The sequence below is a fragment of the Hemitrygon akajei genome, chromosome 22 (genome assembly GCF_048418815.1).
Source record: "Hemitrygon akajei chromosome 22, sHemAka1.3, whole genome shotgun sequence".
NCBI classification, from domain to species: domain Eukaryota; kingdom Metazoa; phylum Chordata; class Chondrichthyes; order Myliobatiformes; family Dasyatidae; genus Hemitrygon; species Hemitrygon akajei.
In genome coordinates this window covers 32,786,276-32,813,837 of record NC_133145.1, presented here as the reverse complement: position 1 = coordinate 32,813,837, position 27,562 = coordinate 32,786,276, and the positions used below count along the sequence as shown (strand labels likewise).

The window sequence follows — 27,562 nt, the reverse complement described above, 5'->3', positions numbered from 1 at the left end:
CAATTCAATATCCTTCTCCTTAGTGAATACCGAAGAAAAGAAATTGTTCAAAATCTCCCCCATCTCTTTTAGCTCCACACATAGCTGTCCACTCTGATTCTCTAAGGGACAAATTTTATCCCTCACTATCCTTTTGCTATTAATATAACTGTAGAAACACTTCGGATTTATTCTCACCTTACTTGCCAAAGCAACCTCATATCTTTTAGCTTTTCTAATTTTCTTAAGATTCTTTTTACATTCTTTATATTCCTCGAGTACCTCATTTACTCCATGCTGCCTATATTTTTTGTAGATCTCTCTTTTTCTGAACCGTTTCATCAATGAAGGTGACTCATTTAAGGAGCCATTTACCTGAAAAAAATGGAAAATAGACAACATGTACAAATGGATGACCAAACACAATGAAAGATGCCCCTAAGCCAGCTGATAATGGAAAAGGCAAGAAACATCTTCAGTCATATTCAAGAAGATATGTCAGTAACATTCACAGTCAGCAGAAGTTGGTTTGATAGATTTAAACAGTGCAGTAACTTCCACAGCATACGTATCTCTGGTGAAGTAGCTAGTGCAGACAATAAGGCAGCCCAGGATTTTCCTGCAACATTAAAAGCCATAATCGCAAGGGATGATTATCCTCCCGAGCTTGTCTTGAATGTGGATGAAAGGGGCCTATTCTGGAAAAGAATGTCTTCTCGTACTTCCATCTCCTGAGAAGAGAAACTTGCATCTGGTTTCAAGACTACAAAGGACCGGTTAACTCTTGCTAGGAGGCAATGCTAAAAGTGACTTTAAGTTGAAACCTATGATTGTGTATCATTCTGCGAAACCAAGAGTAAGAAAGGTAATTTAAAGTCAAGTCTACCAGTGATTTGAAAATCTAACAAGGCAACCTGGGTGATGATTGATGTTTTCCAAAATTGATTTGTTTCACACCTTTGTCCAGCGGTGAAGCACTATTGTGAGGAGCAAGATTTTGAACCTAAACCATTATTGGTGCCTGATAATGCCCTGAGAATCTAGGTACTCTTTGGACCTACATTCCTGTAGAAGTGGTTTACCTTCCATCCAATACCACTTCATTGCTTCAACCATTGGATCAAGGAGTAATATCGAATTTTACCTTTGCACATTCAAGCAACTTGTAAAGGAAACAAAAGGTCAAGACAAACAATCCAGCAGGCAATTTCGGGAAAAACTACAATGTCACGAAAGCTATAGACAATATCAGAGCAGCCTGGGATGAAGTAACTTCAAACTGCATGAACAGTGTGTGGAGGAAGCTAAGACCAGAAGAATGCAATGATGTCCTAGGATTTTAGGCGGAACCAGTCATCCAAAACACCATTGACTGGCCAGCGAAGCTGGAGTAGGGGATGTTGAAGAGTTACTCCATTCTCATGTTGAGAGGCTTAACGAAGAACTTTGAGAATTGGCAGAGCTACACATCCTGGGTGGATCTGAGGACACGGATGGAGAAGAGGAAATGCCAGCAGGAAACCTCACCACAAAACTCCTCAGCATAGCATCACAATGATCACACAAATCATGGACCATTTCATCGATAATGACCCTGACTGGGAGTGAAGCAGTAAGACAGAGGTGTTCTCGACATGATTTCCTGCTACCGTGAACTGCTTCGTGAGAGGAAATTTAAGAAAAGGTCATCAAATCTCGATGCCTACATGAAGAAACCAAAGTTGGAGGAGAACCCACACAAAATGCTGGTGGAACACAGCAGGCCAGGCAGCTTCTATAAGGAGAAGCATTGTCGATGTTTCAGGCCGAGACCCTTCGTCCTGACCCGAAACGTCGACAGTGCTTCTTATAGATGCTGCCTGGCTTGCTGTGTTCCACCAGCATTTTGAGTGTGTTGTTTGAATTTCCAGCATCTGCAGATTTCCTCGTGTTTGGAGGAGAACCCGCAGGCTGGCCCACTCGCTTTCCTCTGCTGGTGCCATGTTGTTTTGCTGCTCCACTGATGTATGTGATAGACCTATTTGTGTGCTTGTTATTCCACAAATTGTTTATACATAAAATAATCATTTCTGGTTTGATTTTTTTTTAAATCAGGCACACATCTCTAGTAATGGTTCAACGACTCTGCATAGCGCTCCACCTCCGAGGAACATATCCTCAGAGTTAAGGAAGGATCAGAGTGTATTATTTAATTTTTATTTTTCTTGTAATTGCCTCATCTTTGCAGTTCAGAGCCAAAATCATGGCATAACGAATGTATTTCTTTGAATTCCAGAAAAAGATGCCAGTTGCATAAACCAATGTAACTTTTTAATTTCAGCTGGTTGATGCAAAGAAGAAAGTGGATGAAGATGTGGCAACGATAGATGGCCTAGAAGAGACCAAAAGAAAACTTCTGAAAGATGTGGAAGCTATCACTCAACGCTTTGAAGAAAAAGCAGTAGCCTTTGATAAAATGGAGAAAACCAAAAACCGTCTACAACAGGAACTTGACGATCTGTTGGTGGACCTTGACCATCAACGTCAAATTGTCTCCAACCTTGAGAAAAAACAGAAGAAATTTGATCAGGTATTTTTGGTTGACTAGAGTGTGCCTCCAATGACTTTTTTAAACCCCAAAATTATTGTAACGTATTTAACAATTTTATGGATCTGCAGTACCGGTTAAAAGACTCAAATATACAGTATGTTCCTTTTGGACTCTGTGTAGCTTTATGGGTTTTTCTATTCTTGGCCTCAGCCTGAATCATAATTCAGTTGAAAATGCTATTTGGAAAGAGCTGAAGAGAATTAAAACTAGATTAAAATGAACACTTCATGGATTTGTAAATATTCTGTAGTTGATTTAAATTTTATAAATTATTGCAAAATTAAGATGCAAAATTGTGATTTCAAGTGAGTTTTGCTTTGTTGGTCAGATGTTGGCTGAGGAAAAGAATATTTCTGCACGAAATGCCGAGGAAAGGGATCGAGCCGAGGCTGAAGCTAGAGAAAAGGAGACCAAAACCCTGTTGTTAACCCGAGCACTGGATGAGGCTCTTGAAGCTAAAGAAGAATTGGAGAGACACAACAAGCAACTCCGTACAGAAATGGAGGATTTAATGAGTTCCAAGGATGATGTGGGCAAGAATGTAAGTTGACACAACCACATTAATGCTTAATTCAAATACTTGGGTATATTTATCTAACCTTAATGTGATTTTGTGCAACCATCAGCAGTTGGGTTATAATGATTTTAAAATGGTATTGTATCCCAAATGGACTGAATGTGGGCTTCCTGTCACAAGACTATTTGTCATCTCCATGTGATTTTGTTGCTGCACCTGTCCATACACCATTAGGATTTTATATGAAACCTGAGGAACGAAGCCTTCTCTGTATGGTTGGTTACCTTTAAGTTTGGTGTAGAACTATTTTATTTCAATTTCATAGTTTTTTTAAAATGGTATGAATTGCAGTAGGCTGAGCACAAATATTTTGACATGGGCATCAAATTTTTTTAAACGAGCAAATTACATTGGGGGAACAGAAGATTCTAGATGAAAAACAGAAAATGACCTTTCCAATAGAAGTCATCTGAATAAATATAACTTGATTAATCCTCTTATCCTAGTTTTTCTCTCTCAGTAGAGTAGAAAGATTTCAATGGATTATAATTGGTATTTAATTTTTAGTATTTCTTAAAACTTTAAAACTAATTGTGAATTAGTTGTTGGCATTCTGCCTATTGCTGAGTGCAATTTGAGTTTGATTGTACAGATGTGATATTTTTCTAATCTTTGCTTTGTCTGAAGTTGAAACCACAAGTGGTTCCCTTGCAGTATAGGACGCAACCCTGATGAGATAAAAATACCTCTGGTTAAAATTTTTTTTTTATTTTCATATTATTATAGTAAAGTTTAAGGTTAGGTACTGAAAGAATATTAGATGGTAGGTAATTGTACTTCTAAAATTAAGTAGGAAAATGTTTCAAATACTCTGGTTTTAGTGTGATACGGATGAATTCAAAGGCTAGTATAGATAGATGTGATGGAAATTTGCACACTTGATTTCAAGATCATTTAACATCACCTTGTGAATTACTGCTTTGCTCAAATGTAACAAAGGAAGGTGAAATTTCCTCAGTTTGTGGATTCTAGCTCCTGGAAAAGCAATGTAAGACCTTGAAGTGGATGGGGAGTTGACCAATAAATAAATGTACCTGATCGAACTGGTCTTTTATTTGGGAAGGTGCATGAACTTGAGAAATCCAAGCGGGCCTTGGAACAACAAGTGGAGGAGATGAGGACTCAGCTTGAGGAGTTGGAGGACGAGCTGCAGGCGACTGAAGATGCCAAACTTCGTTTGGAGGTCAATATGCAGGCCATGAAGGCACAGTTTGAGCGAGACCTGCAGGCCCGGGATGAACAGAATGAAGAGAAAAAGAGAATGTTGGTTAAACAGGTAAGTTCTTTATCAGAAGGTGTCTTCCTCATCAATATCCTGTTCACTAATACAAAATGACTTGCTGAAGTAAATGAAGCATTAGTTGACAAAACTCCAAATCGAGTTGTAGAACATCAGCAGTTCTAGTAAGCTCTGTGCCACAATATTAAATTAGCGTAAGTGGCAGAAAGCTGTACTGCAACTAGTTTCACCAGGTTCTCGGTTGACATTTTCATTCGTATGTAACTTTGTAGGGGCAGAACATCCAGCTTTTTGCTAGAGGTCATTTACACACAAGTGGCTTCAACTTCCTGACCTCTGGCTAGGACTAAAGGTAGACTTGAGTGCTTATCAATTATTAATTTGCCTTGTGCATCAGTCTATAGTCTGTACTAGTTCACTTAGGAAGCCCATTCTCCACCTTCTGTGGATGTTCCTAAACCATCAGATGCTTCAATCTGCTTCAGGTGGGGCCTTTGATCCTAAATATTTTGACGTGGTCAACAATGTTGGAATGTGCTGTTCTCAATAATTTCTTTAACCATTGATGGGTAATTTCAGATGAGCTAAATGGTTACCTGAGTTTTGGGATTCCAGTCTAATTAATGTGCAATTTAATAGCTATTGGGTTATATACCACGATTCAGTTATTTGGTCTTGCTGGGTTTCTGGAGAGCTTAAGTTAATTATAGATTATTCAGAAATTTGGGTTGTAAGTATCCATTGTGGGGGGAGGGTGTTGTGGGGGGAGCCCTTCAGTTTATATTTAACTCAGCTGTCAATACCAGACACTTGAAACAAAGGGCCAAGCATTAAGCTGGGGATTTTGGGCATAGGCCATTTCACAAGGCCTAAATTAAACACCTTTAATAGCTTTCAGCTGAATGTGACAGCATGTGGAGTGCAGGTGCTTTGTGAGAATTGTAACAACAGAATCTGCATCTGAACCAATCCACTGTCAGTGGCACGAAGATTGACAGTCTTTGGCAGAGTGAATGACTAGTTTTTGATGGCTGGAACAAAGTCCCCATTATAGTTATGTTCATAGTGAACTCCATTTTTGCTCCACATTATGATTACTCTAGCAGATATTGGAGAAGACTGGCAAGAATTATCTTGGAACTGCACATTTTAGTTCAACTGTTCAAGTGGTTGATCATTAGGCCATTTAACACTAATGTTCTAATTATTCCAATTAGAACTTGCTCCTGTTGATAAATTGGACAGAATTGTAATAGTGAAATTAGGAACAAACGTGGTTTTGCCTTTGAACCTTTCAGCATTGAAGTAGCAGTAGAATAAACAGCATTAGACCTGAACTTTGTAGATCAGGGGTGTCGAACTCATTTTAGGTCACGGGCCGGATTGAGCAAAATGCAGCTTCATGCGGGCCGGATCAGTCGGACGCGTGCGAACGCAGCTTTCGTTGCCTCCGTTTTTTCAGCCTGCTCTCGTGTGTCTCAGTCTCTGCTTTAACTACAAAGTGTTTCACTTTACAAATTCCGTTTCTTATGAAGAAGACTGCCGAATAAACACTAAAAACCCTGAAAACCTGGTACCTGAATAAACTCAGCATTAGCCATATCATACGCCATAGGCGCTTCGATTACTGGGGCCAGCTTTAATAGTAATTAGATATTATCTCGCGGGCCAAAGATAATTCCACCGCGGGCCGGATTTGGCCCGCGGGCCTTGAGTTTGACATATATGTTGTAGATGATCAGTTTACTATGAGGTTGGAGTTAGCGATGCTTGGAGCGAGGCATTTGCAATTCACTAATGTCATTATTGCTTGCTATAGGTTCGTGAGCTTGAAGCAGAGCTGGAGGATGAACGGAAACAGCGGGCACAAGCAGTGTCTGCAAGGAAGAAGCTGGAGATGGATTTGAAGGATCTGGAAGCACAAATTGAGGCAGCAAATAAAAGTCGTGAAGAGGCAATTAAACAACTCCGAAGACTTCAAGTGAGTCACTTTAAACTTCCACAATTATAGTTTACTTCTGCAAAGGAAGAGATCCCGGTTCTTAATGAAGTTAAAGATTTTCCACCACTACAGAATGCAGTTTATAATACATAGTAATGATTGTATAGTTCATAGACAGTAAATTGCACTAAAGTTATGCATAGTTCATTGTCAGATGAACTTGAAGGAAGATTTAAACAAATTCACACCTTTTTCAGGCACAGATGAAAGATTACCAGCGTGAGCTAGAAGAAGCTCGTGTTTCCAGAGATGAGATCTTTGCACAGTCAAAGGAGAATGAAAAGAAGCTGAAGAGTCTAGAAGCAGAAATTCTGCAGCTTCATGAGGTTTGTCACCATACTTTCACTTACTTGGACGTCAGCCAGGCCAAGGAGAAATATCACGCTCATTAGTGCAGATAACGCAAGTTTGAGTAGAGAAATTACCAATCTGGGGCAACCACATAAACAGAAATGTTTATCTAACTGCAAGATTTTGGAAATAAACTAAGAGCTAGTGAAATGAGATGAAGCTGTCTGTGTTGGACTTGTAACAGGGCAAACTATAGCGAGATATAGCTGATTAGATTATGATCAATAAACTGTTCCTTTTTTAAAAATCTTGTAAAACAGTATGACCCAAACCAAATCCATAGCAGCAGCCTTTAAAATTCAGTGACTAATACTAATATCTGCATGGAAGTCGGTTGGTTCGTACTCTGCATGGAGGTCAGTGACCAGTGGTGTTCCCGGAGATCTGTTCTGGGACCCCTACTCTTTTGTCCAGGTCATTTATAAAAAATCAAAAAAAGTAGAAGGGTGGGTTAGTAAGTTTGCTGATGACATGAAGGTTGGGGGTGTTGTGGATAGTCTGGAGGGTTGTTAGAGGTTACAGTGGGATGCAGAACTGGGCTGAGGTGGCAGATGGACTTCAACCCAGGTAAGTGTGAAGTGGTTCATTTTGGTAGGTCCAATTTGAAGACAGAATAGAATATAAATGGTAAGGTTCTTGGCAGAGTGGAGGATCTGTGAGATCTTGGGCTCTGTGTCAATAGGACACTCAAAGCTGCTTCCACAGGTTGTCTGTATTAAGAAGGCATATGGTGTGTTGGCATTCGTCAGCCGTGGGACTGAGTTCAAGAGCCGAGAGGTAATGTACAGCTGTATAAGCCCTTAGTCAGACCCCACTGGAGTACTGTGTTCAGTTCTGGTCGCCTCACTACAAGAAAGATGTGGATACTATAGACAGAGTGCAGAGGAGACTTACATGGGTGTTGTCTGGGTTGGAGGGCGTATCTTATGAGAATAGGTTGAGTGTACTTGGCCTTTTCTCCTTGGAGTGATGGAGGATGAGAGGTGACCTGATAGAGATGTACAAGCTGATGAGGGACATTGATTATGTGGATAGCCAGAGGCTTATTCCCAGGGCTGAAATGGCTAACACAAGGGGGCATAGTTTTAAGGTGCTTGGAAATGGGTACTGAGGGGATGTCAGAGGAAAGTTTTTTTTTTCCCCAGAGTGGAGGGTGCGTGGAATCCACTGGTGGCGGTGGTGGAAGCAGATACAATATGGTCTTTTAAGAGCCTATTGGGTAGTGCGCCGGTCTATCGCGAGGTTAACCCCCAGCATTTTGCCGGTACCCATTTTCAGCTGGGTGGACTGGAGCAATGTGGTTAAGTACCTCGCTCAAGGATACAACACACTGCCTCGGATGGGGCTCGAACTCACAACCTTCAGATCGCTAGTCCAAAGCCTTAACCACCTGGCTACATGCCACACACTCTGGATATATGGAACCAAGATAAGTGAATGGAGCCACTTAAGGCAGGATCCCAACTGATGGAACACGTTAATCGTTTTAAAGCTTGATGTGCATTTAAGGAAATTTATTGCAATACTGATTTGCTCGCAAGAGCTGTTAATTTTTAATTGGTTGCTGTATGATATGTCTAGTGTCGCTGGAGATCATTGCTTTATTGTTGTCTTTGAGCCTTGCGTGGAGCTGAACTTTGCACTGTTTTGCAGGAGCTGGCCGCTTCGGAGCGAGCACGTCGCCATGCAGAGCAGGAACGTGATGAGCTGGGAGATGAAATTGCAAACAGCACATCTGGAAAGTAAGGAAGCGTGACATTGGCCCATTACCCCAGTTCTTAATATAAACTGCTTTACATAGAGCAATTGATTTACTGTGATTTAAATTAAATGTAGTTCATGTGTTAACAGCAAGAAAGTCTGGGTTGAATATCTCCAGAGTTTGCAGTTGCCTGAACATACCCAGCTGCAAGATGTTTATAAAGGGAGCCAAGCTGGTCCAAGCTTCGATTTTTCTCAGGAGTTTATGAGCATCTATTGAGTAAAGCTCAAAATTGTAGCTGATTTCAAGATTGACTTTTAGTTGCAACGTTAATATTTTATTTAATTTCCCTCTGCAGGCTTATCCCTAAAACTGGGGCACTCTGCTTAGTATAACACAAGTAGCATTTGGACATTTCAGGATATTTGGTTATTTTGCTTGTCCAAAGCCTTTATTTTCCTCCTAGAATGTTGCTGTCCTCTATTTAGTTCCAGATACCAGTACTGCTTCCCAAATATCACGTCTTTTGTAGACGACTAGACTTCTGATTTGGTCTTTGCATTGGAAACAAAAGGACTTACTGTGAAACAGTATTCCAACATAGAAATTCTGAGCCCATAGCTATCTCATTCAAGTCGCATGGAAGCGCACTAGAAAAGGTGGGAGCAGGAGGTGTGCGGGAAAACCGTATGTAAGCACAGCATTTCTTGCGGTTACTGATGGACATTGGTGCTTATTTTCCTCAGCCTTGTCGATCAATCAGCCTGTCTCTCAGTCAAACGCCGCAACCATAATTATTTTTGTAAGAAAATATATACTTGTACATTTGGCAGGATCTAATTGCTGCAAATGCCCTAGCTACCGGTAAATTTCAGAATTGTGAATTGCCTTTACATTTAAAAGCACAAAATCTGGATTGTACAATTCCTCCTCCTTGCAGTGATTTTCCAGTTTAGTGTTTGTGTTTGCTTTACTTAAAATATAAAGAATGTGCAGTGAGTGATGGGTTAGTTGGCTTTGTATTTTTTTTTTGTATAATCCATATTCTACGGTGTCTAATCTGATAACGTGGAAATCAGATAATTTACCCAAGTATTGCACACTTGGTCAGTGTATCAGAGTATTGGAACCTGGTTAAATAATTGCTTAGCCTGAAATCAAATTCACTACGTCGTCACTACCTCCTCCCATAGATGCCGTGTGGCCTGCTGAGTTCCGCCAACATTTTGTTTTTATCAAATTTTGAGTAGCTTTATCTTCAAAATAGAACATTCCAAGTCCACAGCCAGTCACAGTTTCTGAGCCCTAAACCAAATTGGTGTCTGAGATGTGCGAGAAATTGAATTCTAGTGTAAACTTGTCCTTGTCGTGGTTCTGCAGGTCTGCTTTGCTGGATGAGAAGCGTCGTCTGGAGGCTCGTATTGTCCAGTTAGAGGAAGAGCTCGAAGAAGAACAGAGCAATACAGAGCTTCTGAACGATAGATTCCGAAAGACCACAATGCAGGTTTGACATTGGTTGATTAAAGTTGGTTATAAAGCTTGCCTCTGGAAATATTCTGTTGTCATTCCCTTTAGTCTTTGATGTCATTTACTTCAGAAATCGTACTTGAATATAGGCACTGAGCCAATAGATTGAAATGCAGTTTGCATGCTAGACAGTTCCAACCCATTTGAGCTTTTCCCTCTACCTGCTTGGTCCTGGATGCAATTAAATGTTGGTAATTTGTAGAAAGGGTGAAGTGAAATACTAGCAGTTTTGCTCAGTTTTTAAGCAGCTGCACATAGTCTGGCTTTCGGTGGAACGATAGTTGCCAATTTCTGCTTGAAGCAGCCCAGGTGCCCTGGTTGAAGGTGGCTATCACCCACTTTCTGGTGAATGAACTGGTTGCTTTCAAAATGCCCTGGAGCAATAACTCAAGATTTAAAGTACATTTATTATCGAGGTATGTCTGCAGGGTACAACCCTGAGATTCGTCTTCCCCACACAGCCATGAAACAAAGAAAACCACGGAACCCATTCACAGAAAAATTTCAAATACACCCCACACGCAAAAAAAATCATACAAATGTCAAAAAATACGAGTGGAAAAAAATTTCAAATTATTACATATATAATTATTTATTTTGGATACTTTATATACCAAAAGACAACATGAGAATTAGAATCCCGTCGATTCAGCTTTCAAGAACTCATCAACTCGTGTTCCTGATATGTATTGCTTGTGTATTTGTTTTTATTATTTGGCAATTGCAGAGTTTATTGTCTTGGAACATTGTCCATCCTTTTGGGTGTAGTCTTCCAATGATTCTATTGTGCTTGTATTTACTGTGAATGCCCAAGAGAACATTAATCTCAAGGTTGTTTATGGTGACATATAGCTACTTTGATATTAAATTAACTTTGAGCTTTGAGAAGTCATCCCACCTTGGAAACCAAAATTTCATTTGCCCAGCTCTTTCTCACATTTGGCCTGAGTATTTTGTGGAAATCTGATTAGAAGGGGATTTTGACTGGTGGACTGCTATCAGAATCTTCCTTCAGGTCACCACGAAATTATTTTTGAATTTAAGTGAGTTAAGTTGGCTCTGTGTTGATCTTATTCCATGCCATCCGTTATCTTCCGATTTCAGCTGGCCACAGCATTCTTTTGCTAAGTCAAAACATTCAGCTTCACTTTGATATATTTAGCTTATCAAGGTTTTGCGAGCCAGCAGGATATTGTAGCATAGACCATACAGATAGTGAACAGTTGTTGGAAGTAAAAGGAAGGTTATTCAGAGTTCAGACATGAAAAATAATTTACAGCAGTGGACATTCTGTTTTATGCACTTCAGATAACATTTAGTTATTTGCTCGCGATAAAATTTAGTCTGTTTGCTTCCTTTCTCCAAACTTATTTCAATGCAACTTATAAGATTTAAGGAGGTTGTATCGCTTGCCAAGAGTCAACTTGGCCAGCACAACATCTCTTTGCTGGATCATTGCTAATATTCAAGCCAAAGACTTGGCAATTGTGAAACTTTTGCCAAAGAGAAACTTGGCAATTGTGACACTTATGAAAGACAAAATCTTACATTTCTGACACATAATCTGTTTGCTGTGGTGTGACTTTTTTGTGGCAGGTTGAAACTCTGAATTCAGAACTTGCGAGCGAGCGCAGTGCCGGTCAGAAGAGCGAAAACGCACGGCAACAACTTGAGCGCCAGAATAAGGAGCTAAAAGCCAAGCTGCAAGAGCTGGAGGGATCGGTCAAGTCCAAATTCAAGTCAACAATTTCAGCACTGGAAGCTAAGATAACACAGCTGGAGGAGCAACTTGAACAGGAAGCAAAGTAAAATAACTATTCAATTTAACAAAAGCAGTAGATGTATGGTTCCATGGAGTCTCACTTGACAGTTTAGTGATGCAGTGAATAGTCCCACTAAACACCAGAAAATTAAAGTGGCTGCCTGAGTTTAACTAATGTGCAAAAATAATCCTTGAGTATATTTTTTAATCTCCCAGAGGCCTGTATTTCAGTTCCGAAGTGCATTTGACAACTGGGGCCCCAACTGAAACTGCCAGCTTGTGAAGTGGAGATGAGAAAGCAGTTTCCTTAATTCCAGAAATTGGGGTGGGGGCCGAGTGCTTTTTTGGGCCATGAGTAATAATTGGCATGTTTTCAGAGTTGGATTGTGATTATTGTACTGGATGACAAAATGGAGATGGTAGCATTGTGGTAGTGCTAGAAAGTGTGCCAAAGGGTTTCAGCAGCAGGCTGACAATGCAGGGCTTTAGTTACAAGGTGAGATTTGGTAGATTGGGATTGTTCTTACTTGACTGTGGAGTGATCTTGTAGAAGTTCATAAAGTCATGAAGGCTGTACAGTCTTTCTCCAAGGATAGGGGAGTCTCAAACTAGAAGACATGGGTTTAAGGTGAGAGGGGCAATATTGAAGGAAGATCTGAGGGACTAGTTTTTCCACACAGAGGCTGGGGGATATTTAGAACAAACTGCCAGAAGAAGTGGAGGTAGATACAATCAGCGTTTTTTTTAAAAAGCATTTGGACAGGGACATGGGTTAGAAAGGAATAGAGAAAGATGGGATAAATGTGGGGAAATGGGATTAGCATAGATGAGTATCTTGTTTGTGTGGGTGATTCAGGCTGATGGGCCTGTTTCTGTGCTGTAGTGACACAGCACGATGGGATAGTTCACAGAGCCACTGCCTTGTAGTTTATCCTGACTTCTAAAGCTGTCGGTGTGGAGTTTGTAGGTTTCCACCTGGAGCTGATGTTAATACGGGTTTAGTATAAATGGGTAATTCGTGTTTTGAATGACTCAGTGGGCTGCAGTGTGTTTCTGTGCTGCATGAATCTGGCTCTAATTTTAGTTAAAATGATTTAAACCTGGTGCTTTGCTTGTGGTAGCTTTGTTTACATTTCATCATTAGTGGCACTCTATTCAAAACATTAGTGGTGAAGCAGGGAAGTCATCAGGGAATAGATGTTTCATGGTTATAGTAGTTCAGAGTGGTAGAAGTTTGAATTTTTTTTTTGACCAACTGGCATTTAATTTTTACAATACAAATTAAAATGTGACAGGGGATCTTTCTCTTATGCACAGGTGGCTAACCCCACAGAAAATTGCATATTTCATTGGAACTGGTGTTAAGGGTTGTATATGTAGCTGGGGACAATGGGAAATGGATTAATCTATTAAATCTATTCAGTTCATTCTAGTCTGAAATATGAAATTCATTAATGTGTTGATATTCAGAAAAGTTGGAAGCACTGGAAGTTTATGAATATTAGTTTTCTCTGCATTTGTAATAGCACTGTATTTCCAAACAACTGTGTATTTAGCATTTGAACTGAAGGTTGTGAAATTTGATACTCTGAATCTAGTGAAAAGAAATCTTAAAGATTTTAATTCAGTTCGTCAAAAGAGAGTCGCCTCAATGCCCAAAAAAATCTGCTGAGCTAATTTCCTTCATCAGTTCATCCATTGGAATGCAATTTGTTTAGATAGGACAACTATATTCTTTGTGCTTTCGTTTATAGTGTTAGCACTCATTGGAGCTGCTACTTGTTCATTTCCCTGAGCATTGCCAGTTTTTGTGCCAGTAGATTTGTTTTGACTTTTGCTTTTAAATTGGTGTCTCTTTTATTTGCAGGGAGCGAGCAACAGCCAACAAGTTGGTACGCCGCACAGAGAAGAAACTGAAGGAAGTGTACATGCAGGTCGAAGATGAACGTCGACATGCTGATCAGTACAAGGAGCAGGTATCGCCTCAGCTACCAGCTCTTCTCAGTATAATATTCTTCCACTAATAGTTGGAGGGTTAACTGACCACATTAAAAGGCCCAAATGTAGAAGTAAGTGGTAGAATCTGTCAGAATACTACAATATGGACACAGGTCCATACTGATCAGAATGTCCCTCTAAACCAAGTGTCCTTTAAAAGCAATTGATAGGAATAAAATGGGTGCAATGTAGCATTATTGTAATTGGAAGATTTCTCGTTGGCATCAGTGTGGTGGACACTGGCCGTGTTTCTATGCTGTATTAATGACAGTCTTTGACAAGTCAAAATGCCTTTTACAGTAGTGATAGTCTCCCCCCAGCTTGCCCATCTGTCAGTGGTATTTGAATATGTTCCATATGTAAAAATTTTTTTTAATGGTAGAAGCATTCAATTGTTAAAACACGTGTTCATATGAAAATGGACTGTATCTGGAATTGGCCCATGTATTTGTGTGTATCGGCCATTCATTTGGCTGCGAAGACCGTAAGACTATAGAACAAAGGAGCAGTATTAGGCCATTCAGCCCATCGTCTGCTCTGCCATTCCATCATAGCTGATTTACTATCCCTTTCAATGCCATTTTCTTGCGCACTCCACATAACCTTTGCCCTCCTGACTAATCAAGAACCTGTCAATCTCCACTTTAAATATACCCAATAACTTGGCTTCCACAGCCATCTGTGGCAGTGGATTCCACAAAGTCGCTACCTTCTGATTAAAGGAATTCCTCCTGATATCTGTTGTAAATGGATACCTCTCTATTCTGAGGCTGTGCCCTCTGGTCCTAGACTCAGCCACCAGGAAATACCCTCTCCACATTGGCTCTATCTAAGCCTTTCAATATTCAATAGGATTCAATGAGATCCCACCTCATTCTTCCAAACTCTGAGTACAGACCCAGAGTCATCAAATGCTCCTTGTATGTTACACTTTCACTCTGGGACTCATTCTCTTGAGTCTCCTCTGAACCATCTCTAATGCCAGCACATCTCCTCTCAGAGAAAGGGCCTAATCTGGCCAATGCTTTATAAAGCCCAAGCATCACATCCTTGTCCTTGTATTCTAGTCCTTGCTAACATTGCATTTTTCTTTCTTACCAGAAGCTCAAACTGGAGATTAACCTTTAATGAATTCTGCATGAGGTCTCCCCAAGTCACTTTGCACCACTGAATTCTGCATTTTCTCCCATTTGGAAAACAGTCTCCACCTTTATTGTGTGGGTGACCAAACACTTTCCTACGCTATATTCCATCGGCCACTTTTTTTCCTGTCGATACCCTGCTTCCTCAACACTACCTGCCCTTCCTTTTTTTTTCATATCATTTGCAAACTTGGCCACAAAGCAATCAGTTCTGTCATCTGAGTCATTGACATATAACCAGAAAACAAGTGGTCCCAACATTGAGCCAGTGGAACACCACTACGCACTGGCAGCCAATCAGAAAGGGCCCCTTTATTCCGACTCTTTGCCTCCTGCCAATCAGCCAATCTTCTATCCACGCTAGTATCTTTCCTGTAATGCCATAGGCTCTTATCTTGTTAAGCAGCCTCATGTGTGGCACCTTGTCAAAGGCCTCCTGAAAATCCAAGAAAACAATATTCACTCACTCTCCCTTGTCTGTCCTCCGTTATTTCCTCAAAGAATTCCAACAGATTTGTTTGGCACAAATTCCCTTTAGAAAAACATGCTGACTTTGGCTTATTTTTTCATGTACATCAAATCACTCCGGACCTCACCCTTAGTAATGGCCTCCAACATCTTGTCAGTCGCTGAAGTTGGGCTAACTGGCCTATAATTTCCTTTCTTCAGCCTCCCTCCCTTCTTAAAGAGTGGAGTGGAGGACTGCAATTTTCCAGTCCTCAACCATGGCAGAATCTATTGATTCTTGAAAGATCATTACTAATGGCTACACAACCTCTTCAGCCACCTCTTTTCAAACCCTGGGATGTAGTCCATTTGGTCACAAAGTGATCTCTACCTCAGACCTTTCAGCATCCCTAGCACATTATCCTTAGTAATAACCACACTAATTTCTGCCCGTTGACAGTTATGAAGTTCTAACATTCTGCTGGTGTCTTCCACAGTGAAGACTGACGCACGGTACTTAAAGTTCGCCCGCCATTTCTTTATCCCCATTACCTCCTCCAGCACCATTTTCCAGCAGTCCAATATCCACACTCGCCTCCCTTTCACTCTGGGGGTTTGGGGGTGAGAGAAAAAATCCTCTTTTGTATTATTGGCTAGCTTACTTTCATATTTCACGTTTCTCTCATGCATTGTTTAGTTGCCTTCTGTTTTTAAAAAACTTCCCACTAATTTTTGCTATATTATATGCCCTTTGATTTGCTTCTATGCTATCTTTGACTTCCCTTGCCAGTCCCAGTTGCATCATCGTCCCTTTAGAACACTTCATCTTTGGGGTGTTTCTATCCTGTGCCATTCGAGTTGCTCCCAGAAACTTCAGCCATTGCTGTTCTGTCATCACTGCTAGAGTCCCTTTCCAGTCAATTTTGGCCATCTCCTCTCCCAAGCCTCTAATTCCCTTTACTGTAATACTGATATGTCTGACTTCAGTTTCTCCCTTTTTTGTAATTTATTTTTTATTGAAGTTCACCAAATAAACATTTCCATAAGATGTATTTCAGATATTGTACATATATATCATATAGTCATATTTGTGGCATAATATTTATCAGAGGTATACTTATAGAAAAGAGAAGAAAGGAAGAACAAGCGAAAGGAGAAAACTATGTTCAAACTGCAAGATGAATTCTACCACTTTATGAGCACTGCCTCCTGAGGGTTCCTTTACCATAAACTTTCTTATAAAATCTGTTTTATTACACAACACCCAGTCCAGAATTGTCTTTCCCTAAGTGGGCTCAACCACAAGCTGCTCTTAAAAAGCCATCTCGTAGACATTCAACAAATTCCATCTCTTGGGATTCGGCACCAACTCAGTTTTCCCAATCTACCTGCATATTGAATATACACCATGACTATCATAACATTATCCTTTTGTTAACATGCATGTGGAAGGGCATCCAGGGCATCACCAATTACAAGACAACATCACCTGACTGTGCAGGTGATGCCTCCCTCCCAAATGCGCTGAATAACTTCTGCGCCCAGTTTGAGGTAGAACATGACGTGGTGGCGAGGAAGTCCACCCCTCCTACAAATGACCAGGTGCTGTGTCTCTCCGTGGCCGACGTGAGAAGAACCCTGTGCAGGGTCAACCCACGGAAGGCTGCTGGACCAGACAACATCCCTGGTAGAGTGCTCAGAGGATGTGCAGACCAGCTAGCAGATGTTCTCACTGACATCTTCAACATCTCCCTGAGCAGCGCCACCATTCCAACCTGCTTCAAGGCCGCCACCATTGTCCCCGTGCCGAAGAAGTCTTCAGTGTCCTGCCTAAATGACTACCGTCCCGTTTCACTCACATCCATCATCATGAAGTATTTCGAGAGGCTCGTCATGAGGCATATCAAGACCCTGCTGCCCCCCTCACTGGACCCCCTGCAGTTTGCGTACCGTCCCAACCGCTCAACAGATGACGCCATTGCCACCACTCTCCACCTGGCCCTAACCCACCTGGATAGAAAAGACACATATGTTTGGATGCTGTTCATAGTCTTCAGTTCAGCATTCAACACAATCATCCCTCAGAAACTAGTTGGATACTGGCTGAGCCTACTGGGCCTGAACAACTCACTCTGCAACTGGATCCTAGCCTTCCTGACTGGGAGACCTCAGTCAGTCCAGATCGGGAGCAGCATCTCCAACACCATCACACTGAGCACGGGGGCTCCCCAGGGATGTGTGCTCATTCCACTGCTGTTCACTCTGCTGACCCACGACTGTGCTGCAACACACAGCTCGAACCATATCATCAAGTTCGTCGATGACACGACTGTGGTGGGTCTCATCAGCAAGAATGATGAGTCAGCTTACAGAGAGGAGGTGCAGCGGCTAATGGACTGGTGCAGAGCCAACAACCTGTCTCTTAATGTGAACAAAACAAAGATGGTTGTTGACTTCAGGAGGGCACGGAGCGACCACTCCCCGCTGAACATTGACGGCTCCTCTGTAGAGATTGTAAAGAGCACCCCTCATGCAAACTCTTCTCCCTCCTGCCATCTGGGAAAAGGCTCTGAAGCATTCGGGCTGTCATGACCAGACTATGTAACAGTTTCTTCCCCCAAGCTATCAGACTCCTTAATACCCGAAGCCTGGCCTGACACCTTGCCCTACTGTCCTGTTTATTATTGTAATGCCTGCACTGTTTTGTGCACTTTATGCAGTCCTGGGTAGGTCTGTAGTCTAGTGTAGTTGTGTGTATTTTTTTTCCTCTGTGTTTTTAACGTAGTTCAGTCTAGTTTTTGTAATGCCATGTAACACCATGGTCCTGAAAAACGTTGTCTCATTTTTACTGTGTACTGTACCAGCAGTTATGGTCAAAATGACAATAAAAGTTGACTTGACTTGATTTTCTTTCTTGTATTGCAATTTGTATCCCATCTCCTGGCTCTTGTATGGAGGTCTATATATTTTACCAACAGAGCCACCCCATCCCGTCTGCCTGCCTGTCCTTTGATACAATCTTAGATGTTCAGCTCCCAACTATGATCATCTTCCAGCAGAACTCAGCCTGTGATGTCATAACTGCCAATCTAACTGCTGCAAAATAATTTACTTTATTCTGTATACCGCATGCATTCAAATATAACCCCATCAGTCCTATATTCATCACCCATTTTGATTTTTGCCTCCCCCCGTTACACTTCAGCTGACTGCAATTTTACCCTCTCATCTGCCTGTGCTTCCTCAGTCTCCATGCACACGGCATTCCAACTGCCCCATCCTCAGCCCTATCACTCCAGTTCCCATCCCCCTGCCACTGCCAAATTAGTTTAACCCCTCCCCAATAGTTCAAGCACACTGCTTCTGAGCTGTGCCTGGTAAAATTTATCAGCTGCTGGAAAGTTAGTTAAAATGAGTTTGTGTTTTAATAATTGAAGTTCTTCAGATTTTTGTTTTAAAATAACAAAGGCATTCCTAGTGAATCTTGGCAGAAGATCTGCTCCATGGTTCATTGGTGAGGTGCAGAATAGGTATCAGATCAGTGTTCCGTACTTTACAGTTTAAAATTGCCCTCATTTTGTTTCCTGTACTTGGTGCTTGGCTTAATGATGTTTGCTGTGGGTTAGATTTTAATTTTGTGCTACCTTTTGAACCTTCTGTTTCTACCATTTTTTTTTTAAAAAGGAATAAGAGGTGTGGGTGGAGGATAGGAGGGGAGAGGCATTTGTGGAAATGAGGCAGAAGCTTCAGTTGCCAGTCTCATGGTTAGATGGTGCATAGAATTTGTCATAATCAGGGTTATTATTGCTAGCATTTTGTAAAATGTTTTGTGGTAACAGTATAGTGCAGGACATAAGAATTTACTATGAACTATGTAAAATAAAATGCAAAAGAGGAACAGGGAGGTGTTCATGGACTGTTCAGAAATCTGCCAGAGGGGAAGAAGCTGTTCCTAATATGTTAAGTGTGGGACTTGGGGCCCCATAGCATCCCAGTTGCTTAATGCAAGCCTGTAGCTCTGCGCAGCAACAGTATTTCAGTAGGACCTGATATATGAACTACTGTTCTGCTAATCGTGAGGTTGTCATCCTAAAACTGTCCCCGTAAAACAACGAATCCTATCCACTTGCACTTGCAAACATAACTGATTGGACCATAGAAACTTGTGGGTTGCTGGGTTGTTCAGCAGTAGGAAAAGACAGATTAAATGAATGCTTAACGTTAAGTTTACAGGCAGAACCTGATTCCAACTTCAGAAAAGATCTGAGTTTCTTTTCTCTCCAGGTGGAGAAGTCGAACTCGCGCATGAAACAACTGAAACGGCAGCTGGAAGAGGCAGAAGAAGAAGCGACCCGCGCCAACGCAGCCCGTCGGAAACTCCAGCGGGAACTGGATGATACCACCGAGACTGCCGAGGCGATGAACCGTGAGGTCAACACTCTGAAGAGCAGGCTAAGGTAAAGTTGGTGTCAATGTTTTGAGAATTTTAGCCAAAAAAAAAGTCTGGATGAGCTTCAGATGGAATTGGGATCACAGTACTTAAATTCTACACTGTGAGACTTGCCAGTTCAGAGGGCACTGTTTATCATTTGAGAAGGCTTCTGGAATTACCAATATCAATGAAATTTATGGTACAGGAAGCCATTTGGCTTGCTGTGATCTTCACACACACAATGCTGGAAGAACTCAACAGCCAGGCAGCATCTGTGGAAAAGAGTGAACGTCTCAGGCTGAAACTCTTCATCAGGACTGGAGATGAAGGGGAAAGTTCCCTCCAGCATTTTGTGTGTGTTGCTTTGGATTTCCAGCATCTGCAGACTTTATGTTTGCTGTATCTTAAGTGTGTTCCCATTATTTATCACCTTCCTTTTATCTTGTACCAGCACAACAGACCATCCAACCCATGGGTCCCGTGTCAACTCCCAGGCGAACAGACCCGTCCTTCTCCTTACTTCTGATAATCTGATTAATTGAAATCCCTTTATTAGTGGCCAATTAATCCACAGGCACATCTTTAGCGACAGAAGAAAATGGGAGCGACTGGAGGACACGTTCCCACACATTTTGAAGACAGGATGGGAATTTGGATCCCTGGAGCTGAGATTCAGTAGCACCATTTGTCTCACCACTCCACCTTCAGCACACTCCTCGGGTTTCAGTCCAAATCAATAAGACCTACTTGTCAGCAAGAGTCAGTAGATGTGATCAGGCAACAAGTCCTTCAGTGCCTTCCGTACCCCTAAGATTGAGAACAGTTAACTCTCCGACAGGATGTGGTTGATTCCAGGGACACTGTGGTTCAGTTAATTACTGGAATTAATGTGTGATATAGTGTTAATTGTTGAAGCAAGCTAGCTTAACAGCAGCTTTGGGTCTCCACTAAACAGCTGCCAGTGTGTATATTTTGCTGACTGCATTATTTCAATTTGATTAACACAATTAGGCTAAGAAATGGATATGACTGCTTAGTGGAGATGTATTTATTAAAAATGTTCTTTAATCATTCTGTCTGTTCCCAGCCCCCATTCCATGCCTCCCTTTTCTCCGCAGTAACAATTGAAAGTTGGGTAATATGGCACTATTTCAATATTTGGGTCATTCAGCAATACTATATGGATATTAGCCCTTCAATCCAACAAGTCCATGTTAACCATTGTGCCCACCCAACCTATCCCAATTTTTGTGTTTAGCCCCTGCCCTTCCATGTACCCATCCAAGTACTACTTAAATGATATTGTACCTGCCTCAAACACTTCTGGATGCTTGTTCCATAAACTCACAACACCAGATGGAAAAGTTTGTCTCTAAGGTCTCTTTTAAATCTTTACTTGATCAACCTTGATCTCTGCTCTCTAGAGGGGAAAAGGCTATTATCATCAAATTTGATGATGCTCTCGTAATTTTAAGTATTCCTTAGAGCACAGGAGAACTAGGCACAACCTTATAGAAATAAAGTCCCATCCTGCCCATAACTCAGGCTCTTTAGTCTTTGGCAACATTCTTGTAAGTCGTCTTTGGACTTTTCAGTTTAACCAGATCCTCTCCATAACAGGGTGACAAACTGCATTCAGTATTTCAAGTGCAGCCTCAACAAAGACTTGTAGAACTGTAACATAATGCCCCATCTCTTATAGTCAGCTTCGTAACTAGTGAAGGCCAGCATCCTAAATGCCTTCTCAACTCCCTGAAACAAATGTTGAAATTATTATTTATTTTACAACATCAGGTAGAAAAAGCTAAAGTTGAGGAAACCTATCAAAGGTGAATGTAACGTTCCTGTAGCGGCAAAACTTATCCAAAATCAAAACACTTGCCTGCGACCATATGGACTGTTATACTTACAAGACGTGCCCACAGTTCCAATAATTTAATCCAAAAGTTGAACCCATTATTTGATCCTTAAAATAAAGCATCCTTACAATACAATAACGCATTGAGTGTTTTCAAGGATCAGCAAGAGATGCGACCACCACTGAGCTACAAACTGCAACGAAATAAGCAAGGTAACTTATTCCCTTTGCTTTTACCAATGTCCTCACTCATGTGACTAGTTACCATAATGAATATATAGAACAATACAGCACAGTACAGGCCCTTCAGCCCACAATGTTGTGCCGACCCTTAAACCCTGCCTCCCATATAACCCTCCACCCTTAAATTCCTCCATATACCTGTCTAGTAGTCTCTTAAACTTCACTAGTGTGTCTGCCTCCACCACTGACTCAGGCAGTGTATTCCATGCACCAACCACTCTCTGAGTGAAAAACCTTCCTCTAATATCCCCCTTGAACTTCCCTCCCCTTACCTTAAAGCCATGTCCTCTTGTACTGAGCAGTGGTGCCCTGGGGAAGAGGCGCTGGCTGCCCACTCTGTCTATTCCTCTTAATAACTTGTACACCTCTATCATGTCTCCTCTCATCCTCCTTCTCTCCAAAGTAAAGCCCTCTAGTTCCCTTAATCTCTGATCACAATGCATTCTCTCTAAATGAGGCAGCATTCTGGTAAGTCTCCCTTTCCATTGCTTCCACGTCCTTCCTATAGTGAGGCGACCAGAAATGGACACAGTACTCCAAGTGTGGCCTAACCAGAATTTTATAGAGCTGCATCATTACCCTGCGACTCTTAAACTCTATCCCTCGACTTATGAAAGCTAACACTCCATAAGCTTTCTTAACTACCCTATCTACCTGTGAGGCAACTTTCAGGGATCTGTGGACATGTACCCCCAGATCCCTCTGCTCCTCCACACTACCAAGTATCCTGCCATAGTAAATGTGCAACAGAGACTACAAAGCAGATAGAAAACAGATTCAAAGATCCTACATTTCCCATTTCTCACCAGTTCCATTATAGTGTTAGAGAAGTGCAGCACAGTAACAGTTCCTTCTGAACATCGAGCTGGACTAACTTTGTTACTCATTTGCACATATTCTGCATATCAACTTCCTCCAGACTCCCACTCAGCTACCCACAAGGGGCACGACTTTGAGATGTGAGAAGAGACCGGTGTAAACCACCAACTTGTGTCTGTGTGGAATTAGTAAAACACCCAAGGTCAGGAGTGAACCAGTGTCAGTCTTGACCTGTGAGGCAGTAGCCCTCCTATCATAAACTATTAATTATCAGGTGGTATTGATGTGCATTAATCGTCACCAGAAGGAGACAAGTTATTTACAGAAATGCTTGTGATCCATGCCACTTCACATTGATCCAGGCGAACAGATTTCAAAGATGAAACGGCTTTTTTCCCTCTGCTGGACCACAGTAATACTCTGACCAATTTTATAAGAATTAGTACACACCCATAAGTTTCCTCATTAACAAAACTGCTTTTAAACTGAAGTTTAAATATGTACAAACCCCATTTCCAGAAAAGTTGGGATATTTTCCAAAATGCAATAAAATCAAAAATCTGTGATATGTTAATTCACGTGAACACTTATTTAACTGACAAAAGTACAAAGAAAAGATTTTCAATAGTTTTACTGACCAACTTAATTGTATTTTGTAAATATACACAAATTTAGAATTTGATGGCTGCAACACACTCAACAAAAGTTGGGACAGAGGCATGTTTACCATTGTGTTACATCACCTTTCCTTTTAATAACACTTTTTAATCGTTTTGGAGCTGAGGATACTAATTGTAGTAGATTTGCAATTGGAAATTTTGTCCATTCTTGCTTGATATAAGACTTCAGCTGCTCAACAGTCCATGGTCTCCGTTGTTTGATTCTCCTCTTCATGATGCGCCATACATTTTCAATAGGAGATAGATCTGGACTGGCAGCAGGCCAGTCAAGCACACACACTCTGTGTCTACAAAGCCACGCTGTTGTAGCCTGTGCAGAATGTGGTCTGGCATTGTCCTGCTGAAATAAGCATGGACGTCCTGGGAAGAGACATCGCCTTGATAGCAAGATATGTCTCTCTAAAATCCTAATATACACCTCAGAGTCAATGGTACCTTCACATACATGCAACTCACCCATGCCGTGGGCACTGATGCACCCCCATACCATCACAGATGCTGGCTTTAGCACCTTTCGCTGATAATAATCAGGATGGTCATTTTCACCTTTGGCACGGAGTACTCGACGCCTGTTTTTTCCGAAAACTAGCTGAAATGTGGACTCATCTGACCACAGCACACAGTTCCACAGTCTTTCGGTCCATCTGAGATGAGCTCGGGCCCAGAGAACTCGCCGGCGTTTCTGCATAGAGTTGATGTATGGCTTCTTCCTTGCGTAATACAGTTTCAAGTTGCATTTCTGGATGCAGCGACAGACTGTGTTAAGTGACAATGGTTTTTCCAAGTACTCCCGAGCCCAGGTGGCTATAATTGTCACAGTAGCATGACGGTTTCTTAGGCAGTGCCGCCTGAGGGCTCAAAGACCACGCGCATTCAACAGTGGTTTCTGACCTTGCCCTTTACGCACTGAGATGTCTCTGAATTCTCTGAATCTTTTCACAATATTATGTACTGTAGATGTTGAAAGACCTAAATTCTCTACAATCTTGCGTTGGGAAATGTTCCTTTTGAACTGACTAACAATTCTCTCTCGAATTTTGGCACTAAGGGGTGAGCCACGACCCATCCTTGCTTGCAAAGACTGAGCCTTTGATGGACGCTACTTTTATACCCAGTCATGATACCTCACCTGCTACCAATTGGCCTGCTTAATGTGGAGTCTTCCAAACCGGTGTTACTTGAATATTCTGTGCACTTTTCAATCTTATTTCAACTCTGTCCCAACTTTTGTTGAGTGTGTTGCAGCCATCAAATTCTAAATTTGTGTATATTTACAAACTACAATTAAGTTGGTCAGTAAAACTATTGAAAATCTTTTCTTTGTACTTTTGTCAGTTAAACAAGGGTTCGTGTGAATTAACATATCACAGATTTTTATTGCATTTTGGAAAATATCCCAGCTTTTCTGGAAATGGGGTTTGTGTATTTATTGCTTATTTGTAAATGTACCACTGTGAATGCACGGATCCAAAGCACTTGCCAGTAGTTTGCAAGTCAGTTACTTGATAGAGCAAGTGATTGATGCAAAGCTTATTCCTAAGTCTAGTAGAAAATATGCTATGATTTTTGTCTCATTGGATTGTAATATTTAGTAGTGAGGTACTTACCATTGCATTCCTCAGGCGAGGTGGCACTGGTCTGACGTTCACCACTAGTCGAACCGGAAGACGTGCACTGCAGCTGGAGGGTACGGCACTTGAACTCTCGGATGATGACGTGGACAGTAAAGGCGGTGGTGACCTTAATGAATCGTTAAACCAGGCAGAGTAGAGTCATTCATGGTTAAATAACACGGAGCTCCTTTTCCTGATCAAAGAGAAGCTGAAGATTAAAATGATTACTGAACTGATGATTTCTGATTCTTTCCTTCCTATTTTTTAAAAACAAGCAAGTTTTCAAGTAAGCCATTGTCCTCTTGCATCTTAATTTACTTTTTATCTTGACTTGCTGCACCCTACATATTATATCCCAAATTTTCCTTAACAACTACCAATTTGAGCACATTTACACCTAAACCCAACTGAGATCTGGGAGTTGGGGTGTAATCAGAAGGAGCCTTATATTATTATGCATGCTACATGTACAAATAAACATGTATTTCCATATAATTCTGTGGACAATGGCTTAGAATTTATTGAGTTGTTAATCTGCAGCCAATTGCTGTTTAAAGACCAAACTGTGAGCATTGCTGGATCTAAGTAAACAAGTTTTATAATTGTAATTATCTACTAGGATGGCAGTATCTGGTGAGCATCATTTCCAATGCAAGGACAGGCCTGCATTGTTAGTGCCAACATATACCTTGAGTAACCAGGGACTAATCAATAACTAAAATTTAGCTACACTGAAACATCCTGGAATTACCATCGGTCAGAAACCTGTGATTTAATTCACTTGTGATTTTAATATACATTCACTCCTATCACTCCAACTCGCTGGAACCCTTTTCAGATTGTTAGTGGGAATCGTAATTTGCACAAATCAATTTGAAGTACAACAATTGGAGTTTAATAGCTATATTGTAATTAAAATGTTCTTTAACCGTGTTTAGTGTTTGAACTGTGTTCTTGTGTTTTCCCTTTTAAGCTGTTTACATCTCACACATGAGCGTGAGTACTTCAGACACTTTTCTGATACCCTCTTCCATTCCTATGTAGTAATTTTACCCTAAACATGGATGAAAATTTTTGTACAATGGACCCAGGACAGATTGGCCTTTCTATTTGATCAATTAAGATTTTTGAATACTGTTCTGATTAGCTGCTTTCCCACAATCTGTTCCTATGTAACTTCTTCCAAACAGTATGCGACTAATTTTTTTTTGCATAAGGGGTGATGGACGCTTGATTTTCCAAAGTTCATAGAATATTTGCATAAGCCTTCAAGCTACCAGATGCTGCATGTTTCAAAGTCGTACAAATCAGTCCATATCAATTTTTATTCAAACAGGAGTTCCATTAGAATTTATGTGAAGAGATTTCAGAAGTGCCTTAGACACGGCTTATAATTTGGTTACAAGATCGGGCATCACAGTAAAAAACGATATAATTCACTATGCTGAGTATGTAACCATTAAAATGGTTTTGTATTTTATGCAGCTGTGCTTCATGCCTTGTAAAATCCCTATGATCAGAATTTATATTGGGGGTTAACATGGTATTTTGAATATGTACCTTGAGCCTTCTGTACCATGCAGGAATTTCTTAATATCTTGTTTAAAACTTTTTAACATCTTAAGTATTTTTCTGTACAAGCTGTTGATCACTAGGCACTGTCACTCTCATACCTTGTATACCTGTATTTCTAGACAGCTATACCATTCATTAAAAAATTCTTGGGAAGCAACAATTTTTTTAAGAAAACAATAAAGTTAAGTACAACATTTTATCCTGTGTAATCCTTTTAATTTAGACAAATGTTGCCTGTTCTTGATCTTTAATGTTCTGAAAGAGATGAATCTCCCTTATTTGCTTCGATAATATTTTAAAATTTGTACTGATTTCAGTTGGCTGTTGATGGCCGGTCAATTTGTATTGTATTTTGGAAATTTCAACCGGGCAGTATTCCCTTTGAACTAATTATTGCATTGAAATGAACCACAGATTCTTATTCCCTTCTCCCACCCCAAACCTGCTCCAAACACCAAAAAAAAACTTCGGGACAGGCAGGTGATGCTTATTTCCCTAAAATATGCAAAATAGTGAATGATTTAAATAAGGCCATACTTCCCACACAATGATTATGAAGATTTTATATTAGGAATGAATATTTTTGTTGTGCCCTAATTTGATTTTCCTCGTGTTTCAACAGTCTGACTGCACTAATGATCTGGGATAAATTTGTTCTGTTTGATTCATGTGGAATTTCCTGGGAGCAGATCAGTGGGATGGACGCGGTGCACACTTGAGCACAGAAACAAAACTGGGCCAAGGGTGTTGCCATTCTACTTTCCTGAGCCACTGTAACTAACCCCTTAACCTTTGGGATTGCAGATTACCAGTTTACTAGATAGTGCATCCTGAGCCTAAAATCAAGACCCTAGCAACCAGGAATTGTGTGGTGCAATGATGCCAATGGGTGTAAGGGGAGGAATATGCTCTGCCAGTGTAGAAGCTGCAGAAACAGCTGTCAGCTGGTAATCAAAAGCTTTAAAAGCTAGAAATGTTACTGGTGATGCAAATCAAACAAAACTGGAACATAATTCATAGTTGCT

At 40.9% G+C, this 27,562-nt stretch overlaps 1 protein-coding gene across 6 annotated transcripts in view; it reads left to right on the top strand.

The window, feature by feature from the left end:
* The window catches only part of LOC140714604 (myosin-10), a 174,143-nt gene extending 147,409 nt beyond the window's left edge, over nucleotides 1-26,734 (top strand). For 5 of the 6 annotated variants that reach the window (XM_073025938.1, XM_073025936.1, XM_073025934.1 and 2 more), the window contains 11 exons: nucleotides 2,300-2,548; nucleotides 2,898-3,110; nucleotides 4,210-4,422; nucleotides 6,206-6,367; nucleotides 6,586-6,714; nucleotides 8,393-8,481; nucleotides 9,822-9,945; nucleotides 11,565-11,773; nucleotides 13,598-13,706; nucleotides 19,602-19,774; nucleotides 24,972-26,734. In XM_073025938.1, coding sequence (XP_072882039.1) covers nucleotides 2,300-2,548; nucleotides 2,898-3,110; nucleotides 4,210-4,422; nucleotides 6,206-6,367; nucleotides 6,586-6,714; nucleotides 8,393-8,481; nucleotides 9,822-9,945; nucleotides 11,565-11,773; nucleotides 13,598-13,706; nucleotides 19,602-19,774; nucleotides 24,972-25,119 — 1,818 coding nt within the window. In that variant the 3' untranslated portion in view covers nucleotides 25,120-26,734. Of the gene's footprint in view, nucleotides 1-2,299; nucleotides 2,549-2,897; nucleotides 3,111-4,209; nucleotides 4,423-6,205; nucleotides 6,368-6,585; nucleotides 6,715-8,392; nucleotides 8,482-9,821; nucleotides 9,946-11,564; nucleotides 11,774-13,597; nucleotides 13,707-19,601; nucleotides 19,775-21,765; nucleotides 21,821-24,971 lie in introns of all 6 variants that reach the window. The other variant, XM_073025939.1, reaches the window with a different exon arrangement.
* The last annotated feature ends 828 nt before the right edge of the window (nucleotides 26,735-27,562 follow it).